A 21,476-nucleotide genomic window follows, 5' to 3' on the forward strand; every position below is an offset into this window, starting at 1 on the left:
AGACGGAATCAGTCTAAAATCATTTAGCTATCACTAGGACACAAACAATGAGAGGAAGAGGGGCGTTTGGAGCTGGAGAGTTACGTTTACTTTGGGTGTCATTGGGCAAAAAAAAGACATAATTAACATTCAGCAACAAACCATCATTCTCAGTCATTTTAGAGAGAGGTCGTCCCTTCAGGTGGTGAAGGCGGGATCTCCTGCAGAAGGAGCTGCTAATCCAGCACGGTCAGCGAATGGCTACACTGCAGAACCGTCCAGAAATGGGAAGACTGACTTGGGCAAAGGGTTTAACCTTCTGCTTCGACCTCATGACTATTGTTAGCAGGAGGCTAATAGCATCGTTTTCTCTCCCACTCTGAAAGTCACCTGTCCAACCTCTAAAAGGCCACAAGAACACAACGATGGCATTGGGATACGGGTCACGATCGAGATAAAGTTTTGTTTGAATGACTCGTACTCTTACTGGTATGTATGTACGCACTAGTCAGGTGGGAGGCGCTTTCCAGCATTCTTTTTGCCTTTCCCAGTAACCTACCGGCCCTTGTGTTTCACTGGATTAACAAAATACTGAGAGCTTATGTTTGGTCTTTTTCCCAATATTTCCAAAAATAATGGCTACCATGGCTCTAGGTAGTAACAGGACATCTCAAGCTACTGTGCTAATGTTTAAATGAGGGTTTCACTTCAGCCTCTGAGGATAACGAGTACACAACAACTCCCCAGCTGGAGCCCAGTCCTGGCAGCACATCAGTCACTGCCAAAGAAGACAGTAGCAAAAGGTTTTTTTCTTCTTCTTCTTCTTCTTCCAACTTGGATCTGCAGGGCACTAAACGTGTTGCAGACTGGGAGCGTTTAAAAAAGGTCTGCTGTGTGTCTGTTCTCCATGGAGCTCCTCGCCTGCAGGTCTATGACACGGCCGTGTCATGACCAGGGGCCCCCCCTGTCAACCATGTCTTCAAACGGAAGTCAGTATGAGAGCGGAGAAGAGGCGAGAGGGCACAAGAGTACTAGTGGACTAGTGGGAGTGGGCCACAGGGCAAGTTTGTTATTTACACGCCGCCGTGGGTTTGTGTAGTGTGTGCTTTAATGGGTTAATTGAGGACCGACGGTAATCTTTGAATGAAACAAAACTAATAAGGACAAATGTTGTATGCATTCATTGTTCAACACTCCCTTTGAGGAGGCCCTGAACTTCACACCGGGAGCCGAATGAAAAATAATAATAAAAGAAACGGTTCCACCGAGTTCCTATTGAATCCTACGGGGAGAAAAGTGAAGAGTGGGAGAACGCAGCGGGTCAGTGGGGGCGGAGCAGGAGCAGAGCGAGCGCCACGGCGAGTGTCGGGACCAGGCGGCTCCTCCACAGCTCAGCGGCAGGTGAGGCGCCGCCCGTGGCCAGACGGGGGGTCAGTAGCTGCTCCTGGAAGGTGAAGTCGTCCATGGCCAGGTTATCGGCCAGGTCTGAGAGGGAGACACAGAATGAAAAATATGAAACACAGGCGCTGAGACAATTAAAACCATCACTGTCACAGAAGCTGAAAAACATGTGTGGAGCACCTATCTTCCTTTTGCGTGATGTCTTACACAGCTGTAAAAACAGTGTAACACTCTGAGAACGAGGACCTCTGAGCCGCGCATAGAACCAGATGTTGCATGTTATTGTTGCAGACACATGCAGAATCACACCGGCACATATTTCACCCGGAGTGAGTGTTGAAATGTGGACTTAAGTGGATGCTAAAAAACAAGAAATGAAAATCAGTGGCGGCTGGTCCATAGAGGGCAACGGGGCGTGGCCTCCCCGTGAATTGTATTTTTATTAATTATATTAAAAAACACATTTTACAAGTAGTCAGTATATGTCTATATTCCCAGTATTATTTGTAAATTAAGATATCTGCGCATTACTCTGCTGGGCTCGGGCGCCGTGTCTAAGAAGCAGTTTAGCCAATCCCTAATTGGGAATAAGCCCTTCGCCAACCCATGCTGCGCTCTGGCCAGTGCGAGTCTCGCAACGCGCCGTTAAACGACATGAAGGCTGGAACATGCGTCTTGTTTTTTGTCGAAGACGACCTAGAGATTGACGTCTTTGTGTGTGGGAGTCGTTGGTTTTATTTATTTATTTATCAGAGGCTTTTTTTGCCCCGTGCATCGCCACTGCTGCTTTTCATTGCCTTTTTTTCGTGACATATTTGTCACGTATTTTCCTCCACAACTTTGTTCCCCCCCCCCCCGACCGGCAAACCGACGTTTGTGGAGATCTGCGTCCATAAATTAAGAGGCCATCCTTACAGTCCGCCAATGACAAGTCATATAAGTGGTCTTCTTCTGACAAAAACTCTTCAAACTGATCCATTCTCTTGTGTTTGGCGGAATTATCCTATGAAACCGGAAATGTGAGACCTTGGAAAGGATGTAGTTGGCCGACTGCGGGCTGCGGGCCGCGTGACCTTTTGACGCAAGTCTAGAAAAATTGGTTGACACACGCAAGGGGGGTGAAAAGGACACGCAAGGGGCGCGCGATGGTTTGCGTGTCCTAGCGTTTCTCTGAAGACGCAGAAGCATAAACTAGGTTTAACAAGAGCGACCACCAGCAGTGTCCCTCTTGTTAAAGACCCGACCTCGGAACGAGAGAAGAACTTTGCCGCAGAAGCTAGAGGTAAAACAGCTGGACCCAGACCAGCCTGACCTCACAATCAGACACCGGACCGGCGTGAAAGGGAAGCTGACGCTTCTGTAGAGCTGCTACACTGACAGCTTTAGCTAGCTAGTTAGCTACGTGCTACCGCCGTATATGGACATGCCTGTGTTCTGAATATTGTTTAAAAAAAAAATATATATATATATAGTTATATACATCGATTTATACAATTGATAATATACTGAATTGTTTGAATAAGATGTCCTTATTATGTTAAACTTTTGAAATTAATGTTAAATATTTAACAGCAAAGTTATAATGCGTGTTTGCTACCCTTATTTTTGCATTGAATCATACTGGGATGTCAAGTTAAGGTATGTTGGAGGCACCTGGGAAGGATTTGTGGTCCGGTGGAGTTAAATACAAACCAGTGTCTGGTGACCCACAATATCAGCCACAGGTTCACACTTGGGAGAAATATGGCACTGGCTGAGAGTTAGATGAGAAAATGAATACTGTGATGTAACCATGGAGCGATAGAGTCGGGAGTCTGCTGGCTGAGTTTGGCATGAAGAGGGTGGGGGAACACCGCACATGGTTTTACTTTAGACCCGTACAAGGAATAGAATAAAAAAGTAGAATAAAAGCTTGCTGTAGGCAGAGCCGGTGGCTCCTGGACTTGTTAGCGGTGGACAGGGAGACTCCCCGGAGTCTTTCACCGTGGGGATTCGAGGCAGAGCGCAACAGAAGTCCTGGGTTTGATGAATGGAAGTTTGAAGAGGTGAATTACTCCCCAGTCGCTCCCGCATTTCCCCTGTTTTTCCTCCCCTCTTCTCCATCTGTTCTACACACCGAAGTGACATCTCGGTCACCTACTGCTCTGCTTCCACTTGTCTCCCTGCTCTGCATCTACATCTGTTTCTCCTACTGACGCTGGGGAGAGCGCTCCCTCCCTCTGTGTGTCCGTGTGTGTGTGTGTGTGCAACATATTCTGTGCTACTGCGCCCGACAGAAAGCTGTTAGGGAGTCTGAAATAAGAAGGTTGTGTTATATGAGAGAGGGCAGAAGGATATCAGTGATAAAGCTGCTCTATGGCTAGGAACGCCAGCAATGGGCTGTTCTGTCAAGCCAGATGCAATGCACGCACACACACACACACACACACACACCGGGGCATTTCTGACATACCTCTCTCTCACACGCGTCTGGGCGGCGGGGCGCACACTCACAAATGGCCGCTTTCTCTCGCACGCACTCGTCACATCTGAGCTCCTGAAATAACAGATCGCTCCACGTTGAATTAGCCGTCTTATCTGGGTGCTCCCGGGTGCGGGGAAGTGACCCCTTTTGCAGCGCTGTGCCACCAGGGGGAGCGGCCAGGATTCCGACTCAAGCTGTCAGGGCTGCTCTCCTTAAGTATGAACACTGTGAACGGGGCCCTTGCTAGTGGGTCCCCCGTGCACACAAGGCCCCTAAAGGCAGGCGTCTTAAAACAGAGGCAGGAGGCAGATGTACAAAGCCCCAAAAAATCTCCTAATGGCATCTCCTACGGATTTCTTTGCCGCTACGACATCGTCCGAGCAGCCAGGGGACAATTAACTCTTTTTTTGTGTCCCCGGACATGGCAGTCGGCAGACATTCTTTGGGGCTCTGAAAGAACGATTTGTCACTGTCGACAGCGGCGCACTGTACTGCCGAGCCAATTAAGCTCAAGGTGCAATTCGATCCAGCTTTTATATACACATGCGGATAAGATGGAGGGCGAGGGAGGGCTGGGACAAAAGTCTGCATTTGTGCACGGGTGACTAAGTGGGGTTTGCGCGCCCGTCTCTCTGTGTGTTTGTGAAGAAGCCGGAGAGCTCGAGTGGAAGGGCATTGTGTTGGGGTGCTTTACGGCGGCGAAAAAAAAAAACCCCAGTCTCAGGCTCCGGAAAAAAAAAAATGTCCGGTCGCTCTCGCTAGTTTAAACACTAGCGCCAGACAGGGGCCCTGTTCTGCAGGCTTTAAATACAACCCAACAGGGACTGGACACTATGCAAACCCAGAGCACAGGCCCGGCACTAATAATACCCTGGTTTCATTAGTGATGAACACCTGAGCCCCTGCAGCTAAGCAGAGCCAGAGAGAGCCAAAGACAGTCAAACAGGGGGACAGAAGCTTCTTTTTCTCTTCTCCTTTCGGGGGCTTCTGAGGAGGAGCCGGGACAGTGGACGGGCGGGGACGATTAGGCGCAGAGATGGATAACCACCGGCTAAAAATATCCCGACTGTGATTAATGGGACCAACGTGGGCCCTCGTGGCTCTCATCCTGCTCGCCCGTTTTGAGACTATTTCTCCCTCAAAGGACGCCGCCTTGCTAGAGTTCTCTGATTTGTTTGCCGTATCCATGCAATGATCGTCTCCATTTGATCACGTGGTGAGGCTATATATGGCCGCTAGTACAGATCTTCTCTTTGGCTACTTTCCCCAATACAATAGCCTCAGTCACTCATTAGATGTACCTACTGTGCGCTATACGTGTATCTGCTTACGCTCACGACAGCGTCCCTGAGGGGGCGCGGTGGACCTGATGTTTTCTTAAACGACCAGACGTCAGACGAATAAATCCAGACTGTGGTTTTCAGCGAGAGCGGATGTTTGTTTGGATCCCTCTAACGGGTCAACCAGTGGCTGGAGTGCGCATGTATGTATGTGTATATATATGTGTGTGTGTGTGTGTGTGTGGCGTTGTGCACAGAGGAAAGAGGAAGGGGGCGAGGGAGTCTGGATTGTTGTTTTCAACAGCGCTCGGTGCTCGAGGCTGGTGGTTTACAGCGTGCAGTTGTCACAACAAGAAAACTATTTTGAAGAATTGCAACAGCGAATGGAAAGACGAATTTCCCAGTACACTGCGACCGCGAAGTGATGATTACAAGATACAGGAAAGCACAGGAAGCAGCTAATTTGCAACGTCTCGCATTGTTTCTTCAGGGCAGCTTAATTGCTTTAAAAGTAGTTGCACTCCAGGAGCCAGTTGACACATTATCATAACCCCTCCGGCGAGTGTGTACTTTCATAGTCCAGTACAGTTTATTCAGTACATGTGTGCTACGCACAAAGGCCTTTTTTTGGTCAGATAAGTATGTGGAATGTTAAGTCTCCAAACACAGGTGCTTCTTATGAAATGGGAGCGATGGTTTGGATTGCCGCTACATTGGCAGACGATGTGTGCACATGATACACCTAAAGCTGCTCAAATTTGATCTAGGTTTTAGAGACTCTGTAGCTTAAATGATTTTTACGGTTTCTGAGGTAAAGCAAATATTTTATCACTTGTTTCATCTCTGCAGAGCAAACTATTCCCTTAAATATTGCACTCCACCAATTTAGTGGTGCAGGGGCTTGCGTGCATGCGTGTATGCGCGCGTGTGTGTGTGTGTGTTTTTGTAATCTTTTGTGAGGAGCCGCCTCTTCAGCTGCAGAGAAGCAAACAGTCCTGTGAAAACATGATAGGAGCAGCAGGATTGATTGATTGGCTCTTGCAGAGGGTTGCAGGTAATAAACTGACATGCATTCATTGGCTCGCTGGTCACATTCTGTAACTTCCGTGGCAGCTGACAGGCGAACAGAGGGAGCGGCGTGGGACGCTTCGGCTCTCGGGCCCGGCGGGAACGCGACGGTTGTGCTCTGCGCCTCGCGGGTCGAAACCGCGGAGGCGCTCGGACAGATTGGGAATGGCAGGCCAAGACAAACGGAGACGCCCAGAGGAGGCCCTGACCCGGGCCTTTGCAACAGCCCTCTGAGCTGCTCTGGCCCCCCCGATCTGCCACAACACTCACTGTTATTCTAGGCAGAGGAACCCTCCCACTCCAGAGGGCCAGAGAGTAAAGACGGGGAGACTTGACGCCAACGAGGGCCGAGGACCCAAACGGACACAATGGAGTTCTAAAAAGTTTTTAAAAAGGGTGAGTAGAGAAGTGAATAAATGAAGAGGAGGCTTGAGGAAAATGGAGCAAAACAGGAAGCATAATGAGGACGTTGAAATTCAGTCCAGCTTCCAGATACTCACATCTGAGCCCCGAGTGTGTGGGTGCACTCTGATAACAAAGGAATGCACCCAGCTGTCCAACGGGAGAGACAAAATATCTCAGACACATTCAACATTTTGGCTTTGAGAGACAAACGCGAGTCAACACCTTTTAATTAACATGGAGGCAGGGAGAGGATGACCAGCACGCTCCACCCATCGCTCCACCCTGCGGCGTCCAAATTAGATTTACGCAGGCGTATTTATAGCCTCCAGTACTTCCAGTAACAGCTAATGTGATCGCCGAGAGGAGAAAGTGGAGCAGAACTAAAAACTGAAAACGGACACATTGATTGTGACCTAGAGCTCCTTCTGCGAAGGGGCGGAGAAGTGGGTAAGCGTGGGAGACGTGGTAAAAAAATAAATAACATATCAAACATACAAAGAGCCGATTCTGTGCTGAGGGCGAGGGGCGTTCGCTCAGGGTGGGAAGCTTCCCCGGCGTACAGAGAAGGCCTCTAACCGGAGGGTCAGAGGTCGCCAGGGAGCACGGTTACAGCCGCTTGTGAGGAGATGGAACAATGGTAGTTCTTATCAGAGAGATAGAGGAGAGGTCTGCGCGGGAGTTTGGCCCGGAGGTACAACCCCGGTCGGGGAGCCTCCGAAGGACACATTCTTGGGATACTGTCTTTATCTGGTAGTAACGAGCCGAGTGGACGTCCCCTTGTTTACCTCCTCAACCCTTGGTCCCTTTGGTTGAACAAGCGTCCCTGCCAACAAACTTGCAGAATTCTCAGCGCATTCCTGTCCTGCGGAGCGGCCGACCAGAAGTACAGCCCGGAGTGAGTGACAATTTGGCCGGCCCGAGTGCACACATGGCGAGTTTCACTCTCTATCTGAGCGCTGTTTAGTGGTCAGCCCGCGGTTTCCTCCAGCAGCTCACAGTGCGCTGCCAGCGGGGCTCCTGCGATGCGACGTCGAGCTGTTTTTCAAGAATGAGATGCAAGGACAGAACGCTAAGAAGAAGGGCCAGCGGCAGAATGAAAGGCAGTTCAGAGCCGAGACTCGAAGGAAAAGTGGAGGGTTAACGTGCAAAAAAAAAAAAAAATGGCCACGCCCTCAAACAGGCTTTGAGAAGATGGCACAAAATGGCTGCTGTCTCGCGGCGGCGGGACGAGCGGCGGGGGCCAGCGGGGCCCTCAAGAATGGTCCCGCTGTGTGCAGAGTGTTTGCGGTCTGTAGCCGAGCTGATGGACATGACCCAGGACCGGGCCTGGAATCCATTTAGTGTGTCCAAAAAGTGCCTGTGAATGTAAATAAAGCGCTTGAGCAAACAAACGCTTTTTCGAGAGGCACACACAAACACGGGGAGGAGGGGGAGGAGGGGGGGGGGGGGTTGCACGGCCCTGCAAAACAGATCACTGGCGTAGATGATGAGAACCCGGTCGGCTCTGTGCTCTGGTATCCACAGAAATTAAAACCAGGGTTCCTCTTCCTGCCTTCTGGCTAATCTTAGGGGTTTTACCCCCGGATTGATTAGAGAAAGCTCCATGGCTGAAGACCAACAAGAGCCCAATAGGAGGGTAACTTCATCCCCGTGCCCCCCCCCCCTCCCCCCACCATCCAATCTTACAGTCCTCCGCTGCCACACCGCTCAGCACCAATAACCGAGGACACACAGGGCCTTTTGGCAGCTCTGACTGGCCAAGCCTGTTGACACAGATGGTGGCGAGCTTTCTTTCATTTTGTGAGGGGCGTGGAGGAGGTGGAGAAGGAGGCGGATTGGCTGGATTCACAGAGGTTTGTTTATGTGCTCGGGGAGGGACGGAGGTGGCGAACACTCGGTCGGAACACGTCCGACGCGTTGCACATGACCTGGCTCTCCACCGACACCACCCAACTCCGCCCCCACCTCCGCCCCGCGGCCTTGACCAGTTCATCAATTTAGAGTCTTCCCCAAGGAAAACATGGATTTCAATTTTGGACAACGTTCAATACTTGACAGTTGATCTACTTAAAGGTTGACTTTGTCAGACAAGGATGAGCAGTCCCCCCCCTCCAATCTCTCTCGCCTCAAACTGAGCAACATTATTGTCTTTAATTTTTCTGGAAAAATGAGTCATCATTTTGCTCTAGATCCCTGGTTGCAGAAACACATTTGGTAGAATTAGTGAACGTTTGTGGCTGGAAGCAATTAAACGTGTTTGTTCATTTCTGCTCCTGTTTGATCTTTTCAGTTTGCATGAAACAACAACCCTGAGTCTGCAGCCGTGCCGGCCCTCTGCGAGGAAACATCTGTAGAAACAGACCCGAGGTAGATCCGTCAGCGCTTGAAATGAAAAACCAACTCCGTCATGTTATATTTTCTATATGTGGGAAGACCATGTATTCTTGATGGAGGAGGGCACGTGGTCAACAGTGAAACCTTTTGTACAGTCTGCACAGGACCTTGTGGCTTCCCAGATTCCGGCTCCGCCCAAAACACCTGCACTGCCCTGTGCACATCTGCATCGCCTGTGCCCGTTCCTTCTGTCTCACGCTGTCACACTCGGGCTGAGGCAGGATGCAGTGAGGACTCAAGCGCAGAGTTTTTCCAATCAAAAGTGCTCTTTATTCTCAAACTAATAGACATGCTCCAACGACGAGGGACATTAGACAATGACGCGACAAAGGACAACAGGCACACAGGGCTTAAATACACAAGGGAGGTGCAGGTGATTGGACACAGGTGGAGACAATCACGCAATCACAAGACAAGGCAGGAAGTGAAGTTAACCCAGGACCACAAGAGACATGAAACTTCAAACTAAAACAGGAAGCGAGGCCAAACCGTGACAAACGCGAAGCTGCGAGACGCATGCCCGCTACCTGGCAGCCACATGTGGACAGCTGTGTGACTGGAAGCAGTTGCTCGGTTAATCATCCGTGTAGCTTTAACGAAGGGGGAGCGTTTTACATGGCGGATGCATCCCCAGCTAATGTCAACAGTGTCCAGGTTCTGGCTCTTTTTTTCCCCCTTCGGTTTTGTGATGAAGACATGTGGCAAACACTAGTGCGGAGGACCTTCACCATGTGACTCACCTATCAGGTGCCGAGGGGGGGCGGGGGTCACAGCTGCAGTCAGTTAACATACCAGGTTCTGGTACTGGCGGCACGTTAGGGCTTTCAATTGGACCCACATTCAGAGTAAGGAATGTTAAGGATTCCCAGTGTCATCAACCGTTATTCAAAGGTGTTTTTGTCTCTTTCTCTACTTTCCTCGCATTCTTTTACCGCCTCATTCTTTTACTCGCTCCTTTGTGCCGGCCACGAAGAAAAAAAATGGGAACAGACCTGAAAGGCGATGCCTGCTCATCGTAAGCCGCGCGTTTCACATTACAGGAATATTTCAACGTTGCATGTCGCTAACCTCTGGCGCTGATAAAACGCCACTGAGCTCAAAAAAAAAGCACGGCCTCAACTTGGAGTGACCGAATGTCTGCGAGCAGGGACGCAACAAGAGGCCTATTGAGCGCGGCGAGGTACGGCACACAGCGAGGGGGAGCTCTGGGAGGACGGGCCGTGGCAGAGTCCACCGACTCAATGTTTCCAAAAAGCCCCCTTTAACAACTTATTTAGTCTGGCAGTTAGTTAGACTCTTAGAATCGAGTGGTCAACTCACGCTGCAACAAAAAAAAGAGACATTTCTGTGGATTATTCCCACGTTTTTCCTCAATGAGGAATCATTTAGTTCCAAGAACTAACTGGAGTCAAGAAAGTGTATACACTAAAAGAATCAGGATTCTAAAAAAACAGTACATATTTAAAGTGACAAGGGCAGTGAAGTGTGAGGAGGGGGTTTGGGGGGGGGGCTCTTTGTTTCCTCACAGAGGCCGTACAGTCAGAGACCAGGTGTGCATGAAAGCACAGGTGAGCCCTCATCATGAGCGCCGTATCACAGATTACAGGATTGAAAAACAAACTCCTCTAGCTGCCATAGACACATTTTGGGTTTATATTAGCAAACCAAATATATAATTGGTCTGAATGTAGACTTTTTTTTCGGTAGCTTTTGGCGGATGTTGATGAACTGCAGCTCGATATTTCGGCGTAGTAGCTGACGTTAATTCTCTTCACTTCTTGTGTCACTGTACCTTTGTAAAATGTTTTTTTTTATTTTATTGTATTTTACATTTTATTTAATGAACTGATTGATCATATGAACCGGCTGACACCAGAGAGGTCAGTGACAGTGATGTGTCAGAGGAAGGGAAGGTGTTGTGGGAGCTGTAACCGGTCCAGGGTCTGGATTTAAGTCTGGCTCTGGAGGGGTGAGGGTTATATTGGGGCGAGGGGGTGGGAGAGGACACCCTATCCTGGAATAGCTCCCCTGGCCTGGAATGCTCTTGGGAATGTGCAGCACGTGGTTTGATCGGTCCAGAGGGGAAGTGTGTGTGTGTGTGTGTGTGTGTGTGCGCGTGTGTGTGTGTGTAATGCGGTTTGAGCAGCACTAGTGATCAGAAGGTCATGGAATCAGTGTGGAGAATGAGCGAGGACAGATCATCAGGAAAACGTCCTCTGTGTGGTCAGCAGGTAGACAGCCACGCCGCGAGGGGCTTGGCTTGGACGCCATCCTGTCCGCACCTTGTTGTTTGGACTCCTGTCAACCCCCCCGCCGGGCCCTCCTGTGCGTGTGTCCGCTCCGCTTCGGGCTTTGTGAAACCAGATCTGTCTCGTCCATCTCGCGGCGGTGGAGCAGAGACAGGCCCATTAGGCCCCATGCTCTGCGGGTTGACCTCCGAACCCCCCCTACCTCCCCCCCCTGGTCTGCTGTTTGACCGAAATGGGCTGGGCGTGCTAGGTCAGCATTCTGCCGGGTCACCCCGGCGCTATCAGCCGCTATCAGTGTGTCTGCCGGCGAGCGGGGACGCTCCAAGGTCTGCAAACACTACCGGCCCGCGTACCAACAGGCGCGTTTCTGCCTGCAGCGCCACTCACACCCCAAAAGATGGAGGGCAGACCCTAATTTCCCGAGGGCCCGTGTGCGTGGAAGCAGAACCGTCCGGTCAGGCCGACGGGGGCGTGTTGGAGAGGGCGCCGGACTCTCACGGCCCGGCCTGCTGGAGGCGATGGCCCAGCAGGATTCCTGCGTTAACCCCGTGTTCCTGCTCTCGCCCCCCCCCCCCCCCCCCCCCGAACCCAAGTCTCTGCCACAACATCCCCGACAGGAGGACTACTCCCTCCGCCGTGTTTGCTCAGCTGCGCCGGCTTTGTGTCGGCGTATCGGAACCCTCTTGTTCCCGCCGCCCGGCTGCTCGCTCTCCTCTCGCTCTGTTTGGTTTCTTTTCTCCCGGCGGTTTGTAGCTTCACTTTGTTGTTTGTTTGGCTTCGGGCGGGAGAGCGCGTCTGACGCGTCCGTGGGATGGGCAGGGCTGTGGGGGAGGTCAAGAGGTCGGGGCCGAGGTGGCTACCTGAGGAAGTCACGTCTTCTGCTGCATAGTGTCACAGTGGTGTCAACATGTACAGCAGTCGTGTAAACGCCTCACCGCTGTGAGGCCAAACCCCTCCATGCACTGCTGGGCCTCTTATTTAGTAAGCAGCCTAACACTTTTTCATTTGACGCGATTGATGCGTCGATGCAGCGCCTCATTCTCTAACCACACGGGGTAGGGTTGCGTGTGTCCGACCTGCAAAGATGCGCAAGCGCTTGCGTCTCGGCGGCGGTCCCAGGCCCGACACTCCGCTGCACTCGTCCTCGTCGTCGCAGTCGCCGCTCTCCAACCCCTCCTCCCCGTCGTCGCTCCACGGGTCCGCTCCACCGCCTTGCGACCGGGCTCTCCAGCGCTTGTCAGACACGGTCACCAGGCGCAGCAGCTGTGGGAAGAACAGGAAGACGTTAAGAGGTAATTGTGTTAAAACATTTTTTTTTTTAGGCCTCTAACGCATCCCTCACTCTCTTCATTAATCTCTCTGTGGCCGGAATGTGCCTGAGCATAAATGGTTTAACAAAGCTGTTAAAATAAATAAGTGGGTGTCTCTTGAAGGGTGCGCGTTCTGTATGATTAGAACAGTTTGACGGGGAATTCCTGACAAGAACTCAATGAAATCTAAAAGCGCTGGTATTTACCAAACCCTAATTACATTCACCAGGCAGGAAAAGAGTTTTGTTATTGGTGCCAGTTTGGTTATTTCTGTCCAAACGTGATTCATTCAAAGAGGTTGTGGCTGTCGCTCCGTGTAATTTACGGGTAGAAAAAGAAACAGAGAGGCAGGCGGGCTGGTACGGCCGTGTTGTGACTGGAAAACATCCTTGTCTTGAGTGGTTGTCTCGGGGCAACAGGGACACAATAGCAACACATAAAAAAGACCTCGAGAGCTAAAACGAGAGAATAGGATGAAAGATGAATGTGTGTTAATGCTTGTAATATTCATTGAATGTGGGGAGGACTCTCCAAAATGGTAGAATTAACAAGATGCCGGCAAGATAATAAATCAAGCAACAGAACGACGCTAAAGGGACGATAACAATATTTAGTCTGATACAAAACATAACAAGAGCTTTAGAAGGAAGAAATCTGGTTTCTTTTGCTACAGAATCTTGTTCCAGTTTGGCTGTAAAAGCAGTTGTTCAGCTCCGATATTTCCCTGCAGGTTTTTTTAGAAAACGTGTTTGTGCAAAACATACCAGAACTGTTTATTGAGAACTCTGGTAAACTAACAACTCATAAATAAGACACAAAAGTCCAAGAGCTGTGACGCAAAACCACTGAATTCCCCCAGATGGAAGTGTGAGAGGAGGGCCAATACCGAAATCTACACATTGAATAATAAAAACGAAGCAAACGGGACATCTTTCATATCCATTTGTTATGCAGCTTCTGAAGGAAAACGTTGTTGTGTCCAAGGGTGAAAACACGCGAGCCTCCTCAGAGACAAATACATGGCCGCCACAGCATCGCACATGATTGAGAGTCCTGCCAAGGTAACAGATGTGCTAAATTCCTTCCTCTTGCCCTTTCGAGCCTCCTTTCATCTCCCCGCTCTGCCTCCTTGTTTGCTCTTCATTGATTTCCTTCCTATCTGCATACGTCAGCATGCTTTTTTTGCTTGTTGTTTTCGGTTGTTTTAGCTGAAAATCGGAGTAAATTGAGTTCAGATGGGCCATATCTCAATTCAGCTGTGACGTTGGCCTGGGATCTGACCGTGTGTGTGTGTGTGTGTGTGTGTGAGAGAGAGACTGAGAGCGGAGGTATAAAAACGTAGAGCTCATCGCAGAATTACGTCAGTCGCAGGATAAACAACCCTGTTCCCTTCGCCGTCAATCCGGGTTTTACAAGTGACATAAACTCTCGAGGTTGGAAGGTGAAACACATGTCACCTTGTTCCCAGCGTGGCCACCCAACAAACCTCCTTTCAGTTCTCCACATTGAGGCCACACACACACACACACACACACACATATGGCATGACCGCAACATTTCAAAAAGCTTGTTCACTTAGAGCGAGGGGACGGACAAACGGTAAGTCACACACAGGATGGTCGGCCCGTGGGGTCATCTGGACTTTGGTTTAGAGGTGAGGCGCCACGTGTTGACAGAGCCGAGCTCTCAGGTGTCACATTGAAACAAACCCCCAAATGATGTACGCTGGTTTAATGCACTTGACCGTCTGGTTGTGGACTGCACTGTGTTTGCCTGCGTTCGCCCGGGGGTCCTGAAATTCCTCCTTATGGTCGGCATCCTGGCAACTCCATCGGTATTCGGGAGGGGAGGGGCGCCCTGCGGGCCAATTAAAAGGCAAACAAACACTTCTCGGCAAGGCAGGGAGAAAAAGACGTGGTTTGGGGGGATTTTAGAACAAAACCTACGAAGAAGGTATGGGGAATGAAGGGAGAGGCATTTGGGAGCAACTGTCACGTTTAGAGCTCAGTCCGTGTGAACGCTGCCATGTGTGGCAACACAGCGACTCCCCTGTACACATTCACAGGCGGGCCGTCCTGCCAGGCACTGGGTGCTGATGATGGAGGGAACAGCGCTGCTGAAATCAGCAGGCTGACCCGCTCACCGCGACAATGGGAGCGGGCCGATGTGTAGGCGGTGGAAGGTTTGACATTGTTGATCTGACTTTAAAGCGCTTGCAAGCCAATATTAACGGAGCTATAATAAAAATTCTAAAACGTGATCAAAATGAATCCATCCAAATCTGCCTACGGCAACGTAAGAATGAACTGAGATTCATCCGAGGGAATAAAAAGCATTAAATCCACAGATGTTTTTGGGCAATTACATTAAGAATTTTTGCTGCATAATAATAGCCGTCGCCTAAATGGGGTAGAGCAGCGAGCTGTGGCGTTGCCTTCTCCACATTAGGGGTGGGAAGGGGGGCCGGCGGATTCTCCCCACTGGCTGACTGCCACTACGGTCAGGGCTGCGGTAGCGACGAGGGGTGGGCTGCATGTTTGTGTCGAAAGTGATGCTGCGCTGTGATCCGGCAAGAGCCTCCGCAATTACCACAAGAGGGAGGGACCTGTGGAAAGGGCTGGAATCTGCTGCAATTAAAATACGAGAAAAATCCAAGCAAAAGGAAGCAGGGAGGAAACAAATAAAAAAGACATTTTTAGGAGAAATGCTCCCGTATGTTTTCCATTAGCTCTCCCTCTCCCTCTCTCATCGGTAGCTGGCCTGCTGGACACGCACAACATGCAATCAGGACAGGGCCCCCCCCCCCCCCCCACCCCCTAAACCCAAAAGCACCAAGTCACACCGAGGAAACGCGGGCTCAAAATTTGCGAACAAAGCCAAAACATGTGGCGGATTGCTCAATGCGGGCCGGTCCAGACAGAGACAGAGAAACCGCAAGTCTGTCACTACCTCCCACTCATGACATGAACTCCACCCAGGGTCACCGTTCGCCACAACAGCTGCAACACAGCCCCCGAGTCCCAGCCACTGGTTGACCCTCGCCGGCAGAAATCAACCTGCCGATCGTCAGCTGTGGGGTTTTTCTCGTTTGTGAGCTGGTTGTAATGACCCTGGGTCCCATCTGACCATGAATCACAGGGGAAAGGACACAAGCTGGAGATAAGGAAACAAATATTTTAAGATAAACGTCATGACCGTTGAACGAGTGAAACAGGGAGGGGATGAGTAATGAAGGCAGAAAGCCTCCATGTCGGTGTGATTGAGACGGAGCCCTGCGTAGTGTCCTCCTCTCCGACGAGTCCTGGCAGGCCGCTCGTGACTCGCCTCGGAGGGAATCTGCATCTCTGACCGTTTCCATCACTGCCTCGGCACATCTAGTCCACCCATCTGATCTACAGAACCTGAGGCTCGGCTTCCCAAACAACGCTGCTGATGTGATCTCCGGGTGTACAGTCATATACCAGTATACTGCACGCTGCTGGCTTAAAGCGGCAGCAGCGATGGAGATTAACAGTGCCTCAGGTGTGTAATGTGAAGTGAGTCATATTTTGTGCACAGAGAATGATCACAGCGCTCCTGCTGCCCTCAGCTCGCGCGGATGTTTTTTTTGGTGTCTTTCAGATCACTGTTTCGGTTCCATCACGCACATTTTCACTTGTTCAGTCCTCCCCCCGAGCTTTCATCTATCTGGCAGCTGTTTTCAACAATAACGAATCTCATTATGTGCTACCCACCCAGCACCACACGCCACATGAGGCTGAAGGATTTAGCCGCAAAAGAGACACATGTTTCCCTCAAGCGCTGATGGACCTCAGACGTAAACGAAAAAAAACCCCAAAAGGCTGAGTTCAACGTGACGCTCGGTGGTTAGAAAACAAGAGGACTATTGTTACAACAGAGTAGGCGAGAGAAGAGTGTTTAGACAATCACTTACATTCCAGTTATATTCTAACTATACAAAGTACAGCAGGTCAAAGTTCACCAGGAGGTCTGTAAATGTTTACAACTTAAAGTGATGACTTTGGTTCCTCTTCCAAATAAGTGGGAGCAGCGTTGCGTTCCCGAGCCGTGATTTCCTTGGTGAGACGGATCTTATCATCCCCCATGAGAGAAAATATGGCCAAGATAATGAATTGTAATAAACTGAAGTCATAATTTCAATTCAAGGAGTCTCTTTAAGCCAACTTCAGGCATGCAAAGCTTTGGTTGAGAAACATTAACCTGCTACTAATTGGGTCCCATTTCTTGCAGAGATTTTGTAAAGCCACAAACATTCTCTGCGGAAGATACTGTATTTTTAATCAGTGCAGCAGCCGATGCCCGGGGTCACAGCGTGGGACAAATACAACTTTTCAGAAATTTTCTCAATAAACAAAGGAAATGAGCTTCCATTACACCTAATCCCCCACATGCACGCCGGGCCGCTGCGCTTGGATCCGGTTTGCAGACGTGCCGTTTGGAGCAGAGGAGCCAGGAGGGACGAGGGGGAAGGAATGAGGGACGCTGCGGGAGAGAGACGAACGGATGCGGCAATGGCGGGAGGCACTTTCCAAGGAGTGAGTCATGGAAAGATCCTCGGCACGGACGATCGGGGTGACGCGGCCCTGCCCTGAGGTCCCGCCCCGCTCGCATTACTCAACTTTTATTGAATCTGAAATGTAAAGAGGAGGGGGGGGACATGCTTCTCTTTACTTTCCTGTCTTGTCTTCCTCTTTCCGTCCGCGGTCAAGTATGTCACGCAGCGGGAGCCCTGTCTCAGACAGTTAATGCAGACAAGATTCATTTCCTGAGGTTAATTACAGTTGGAACACAACACACAGAGAAAAGAAGGGGAAAAAGAGAGAGCTCTCCATTCAAGTGTTAAACTGGGCGTGTGTCCACTCCACCTTTCTCCCTGAGCCCATAAGGCTATTTCCAGATTTCTCCAGTTCAGACCCAATCCTGAATAAATGTTTAGACTTTGTTGCCAGGGACTCCCTTTGTGGATGAAACCCTTAAACCCTTCACATATATATTTAAGATAGCAGATGAAATGCAGTTCATCTCCTGCTTGTGTCGTCTGTTTATTCAGACATTGTGTGGTCAGATCAAGGCAGGGCATGAACACACAGGGTTAAGTCCCTCCAGTATTAAAGATATCTGGTATGACAACAATTTCTGTTTTGAGGCTAACCAAATGAAAAGCTTGACTTATGTCTGTGAATGTGCCTGATTGTCGGCATGGGGTTTAACTGTTGAAAAAAGTCCCATTCCTGCACAGGCCGCTGGTTGCTAAATCAGATTACACCCCTCAGACAATCTCTTTTTGTCTGCTGCTCCTCTTCTTTACACGGTATCACAGCCGTTCCCAGAGTTATGTGTTGCTAAGAAACCCTCCGTTCTGACATCAGCAGACCGTCACCGCGTGTCCCATGATCACACCTAGAGGCGGACGCCCGGGTTGGGGAAGCGCATAATGGAGGGTGGAGTGGCCTGTGCGTGCACACGCTACAGTGGGCCGCGGGATAGCTTAGTATGTAGCTTACAGGAACAGGGGGACACTGATTTGAAGAGAACAGTGCGGGTAAAAGGAGGAGGTAAGGCTCTCCAGCGAGATGAAGAGGCGACACTTTGACGGGTCAGAGAGGAGCCTCAACCCCCCTCCCCCCAAACCTCCCGCAACAGCACTCAAACAAAAGGCAGAGGAGGAACAGAGGAGGTCTCCGACCCTGAGCAGAGAGACCCTCTGATGACCTGGCAGAGACAGGAAGCAGGAAGTGTGACCCCCCTGACCTCTTCCTGGTTGGGAGGGGTTGGGGGATCCTAACACGTGACTGTGCCCAGTGACAACAAGGCCAGGATGTGAGGGTCAGATCAGAGCGAAGGATGAACAAAAAAATATTGGCCCCAGAAAGCGGAAAGCCTGGTTCGCGGGCGGTGCCTGGCTTGTGCAGCAGGGCTTTTACAAGCCGGCTGCGTGATAATTATACCCAGTGGGGGGCGGGGGGGGGCAGTGGTGCGAGAGCAAAATGGGCGGGGTGGGAAGGGAGAGGGCGACCTCGGCTCAGACCTCAGGGCGCAGACGGGCCGGGGAGGGAGGGAGAGGTGGAGGTAAGAAGGAATGGGTGGCAGTGGGAGAAGGCATGGTTGGGCCTCATTAGCAGGCAGACTAATTGGGAGGAAAAGGGCCCTCACATGCTCCATCTGACCTCCCAGCCAGCAGGGGAGAAAGCCGTGGTGAGAGAGGTGTGTGCAAGTTTGTGTGTGTGTGTGTGTGTGGAGCTAGACGGGGGAGTATCTGATCTTTGGATTCCTAAAATTAAGGAACCATAACTCCTTTTCAACTCCTCACATCCTAAATACACCATGAAGTCAGATGTCTGCGGATAACATGCGTGCGCGCTGCTCTAACGTGGATCCTGACTCGGCCTCTACAGACGCCCCGCAGCTCCTCCGAGGTTTACACCAGGTGTCACACTTCATTTAAAAAGGACCCTCATGGCTTCTCCCAGCAAGCAAACATCTCTACCTCCTGCCACGCCATTCGTACTTCACACACATAAAAAACAAGGAAGGGGGGGGGGGGGGGGGTGTATTAAATAACGCTTCAAAACCCCTCAGTAAATAACATCAAACAGAAGTCGGGCTCTTTGACTCGAGCGAGCGTAATGGCCAGGTTGGCAAGTGTAAGTTCGCAAAGCAGCGGGCCGGCCTGACACCCACGGTGTCATTAGTCTGATAGTGAGCACACCTTGTCGCAAAAAAAGGGCCACCTCACGCTGTCCTTGTCATGAGGCGGCTTCCATTCGGCCTCTACTGTTATTATTATTATGCTCACAGCGCTGTGTTCGTCCGTGCATTTCAAAGGCCCGTTTGAAGTGCCGCTCCGCTTCGCTCACGTTTCACCGCTTCATGTGAGCTGGAAACGGATCCGCTGCAGTCACATCGCTAACTATGTGTGTACAAGATTAACCGCCACAAGTGTGCACAGTAAAAGCTGTCCCGCACTCGAGCGTGTGAGTTATATATTAAAGACGCGCATTCTGCACGGGGAGGGGAGGGGGGGGGGCGCAAGGTGTTGAGCACACGCTGCCCAGGCTCCGTTGGCTCAGAGGAAGTGAGGCTGCGTGATGGAATTTGTGGCGCTCGGGATCTGTTTTTTTTCCACCCTGAATTCCTGTCCTACCTGCAGGATTTTTTCCCAGGTTCTGGCTTCAATTAGACTGGGAAAGCTGGGGCCGAGGGAGCAGAGGGAGGGATGAGGGGGACGAGGGGTCCAGGAGTTTAGCACAGGGCGAGGGCCGGGGGGGGGGGGGGGGAAGGGGGGACGGAGCTGGAGTCTGTCACACACAGCTCGGCGCAGCTGGAGAGATGGAAAGAAAAGCGACTTGACGGAAAAGATAGAGAACGAGGTGCAGACAAATAAAAAGCTTTGGCCCGCGGCGGTAAGAGGCCGCTTCTCCACTCAAATGGCCGGTTGGCAGGTTTCAACGGGGGAAACATCACATCCTCAACAAAAAGTTGTCTTTCATGTGCGCGATGTTCCAAATGGAATCCCTTCAAAGGGCGTCACGTAGCCAGGAATAATCCCGGGAGGTCTGACCCTCCAAATGGCAAACTCACCTGACAAATGAGCGGGAAGCGTTCTGTAATCAAAGACCAATCACATAATTGCCCCATTTTGCCACTAGCTCAACCGTCCCCTGCGAGATTAGCTGTACGGAGGAGAGACACGATACTCTGGGAAGTTAAACAGATGTTGAGAAAAAACAAACAAACTCATCTCCTCAGAACGGGAGAATACATCACCAAAACAATACGTCCCAATGTGAGAGCGCTGCACATGTCTCCGCACGAGGGAGCTCATTTTTTTTTTGCTTTCATATAAAACCGAGGAGTGTTACTATCTTCGTTGAGAAAACAGCGAGAATTGTTGGCATGGCAGAATACCTCCCGCTCGACGCCACAGTCGGGGTGAAAGAGGACTCTTTATCAGCTTCACTGCACATGCACACGCAGGCCACACCACTCCAGACAGGAATGCGTGGCACAGCATGCGCACAAATGTCCCCGGCGCTAGAGATTCCAAGGCGGGAAGCAATAACCGAGGGAGAAAGACATTTCTCTTCCATTCGTTTTCTAGTGCACAGTTCACTTTAAACTTTGGCTGCGGTTCAGTTATGACATCAGCTGCTCCGGGCGTGAGAAAACGCTGTTTTATGAGCATGAGGCGACCGGCCTCGGAGAGGTCGTTTTTTTCTGCTTTTTTTTTTCTTCTCTCAGTGTTTAGTTTAGCCTTGCAGAGGCAAAAAGGCAAGGGTCTCCCTGCCAGACTGTCTGTATCTGCGGATTCTGTGATCAACACTGACAACGTGAGAAATGACACATTTCCGCTGCATGGCGGCATTTCGCAGGGCCATCGTCGCGGAGCACTTAGGAGCCGAGGAACAAAACATTGGGGGGGGGAGGTAGGTTGGAAGGAAGTGGAGATTCTTTGGAGGGGTCCTATGTTCCCCTCGACGTATATTTTTACATGGTCTGCGGGCCGGGTCTGATTCCTGGAGAGAAAGTGGGTCAGTAGAAGCAATGATTGTGCTCACCACTTGAGCCAAAAGCAGAATAATGTTCATTCGGGGGGGGGGGGGGGGGGGGGGGGGGTTGAAACATGTGTGGACATTACACACATTATCTCATTGTTGGCCCGTCCTGGTGCGCGCCGCACATGAACCATGGGCAGACTAAAGTAATTACGTGTGAGCGGTGGCCTATTCGCCTATCAGAAGGTTAATTAGTGTGTGAGCTTTAAGCCCGGCAACATTCAGAGCCAGTGGTCTAGCGGGGAGGCGGAGACCTTGTAAAAACTGCTTTTAACTAAACAGCATCACTTTCTCCGGTGCCTTCAGAGCTTGTTTACAAGACGCCGGCTCGGAGCAGCTCAGACCAAGAA

At 50.7% G+C, this 21,476-nt stretch overlaps 1 protein-coding gene across 1 annotated transcript in view; it reads right to left on the bottom strand.

Annotated features, from left to right (window-relative positions):
• Positions 1-1,156: 1,156 nt before the first annotated feature.
• gpc3 (glypican 3) overlaps positions 1,157-21,476 on the bottom strand; it is an 83,665-nt gene continuing 63,345 nt past the window's right edge. Inside the window, exons 7-8 of the mRNA XM_037461692.2 lie at positions 12,317-12,503; positions 1,157-1,464 (exon numbers count right to left, since the gene is read on the bottom strand). Coding sequence (XP_037317589.2) covers positions 1,301-1,464; positions 12,317-12,503 — 351 coding nt within the window. The 3' untranslated portion in view covers positions 1,157-1,300. The remainder of the gene's footprint in view (positions 1,465-12,316; positions 12,504-21,476) is intronic.

This window comes from Pungitius pungitius, chromosome 2 (genome assembly GCF_949316345.1).
Source record: "Pungitius pungitius chromosome 2, fPunPun2.1, whole genome shotgun sequence".
Taxonomy (NCBI): Eukaryota; Metazoa; Chordata; class Actinopteri; order Perciformes; family Gasterosteidae; genus Pungitius; species Pungitius pungitius.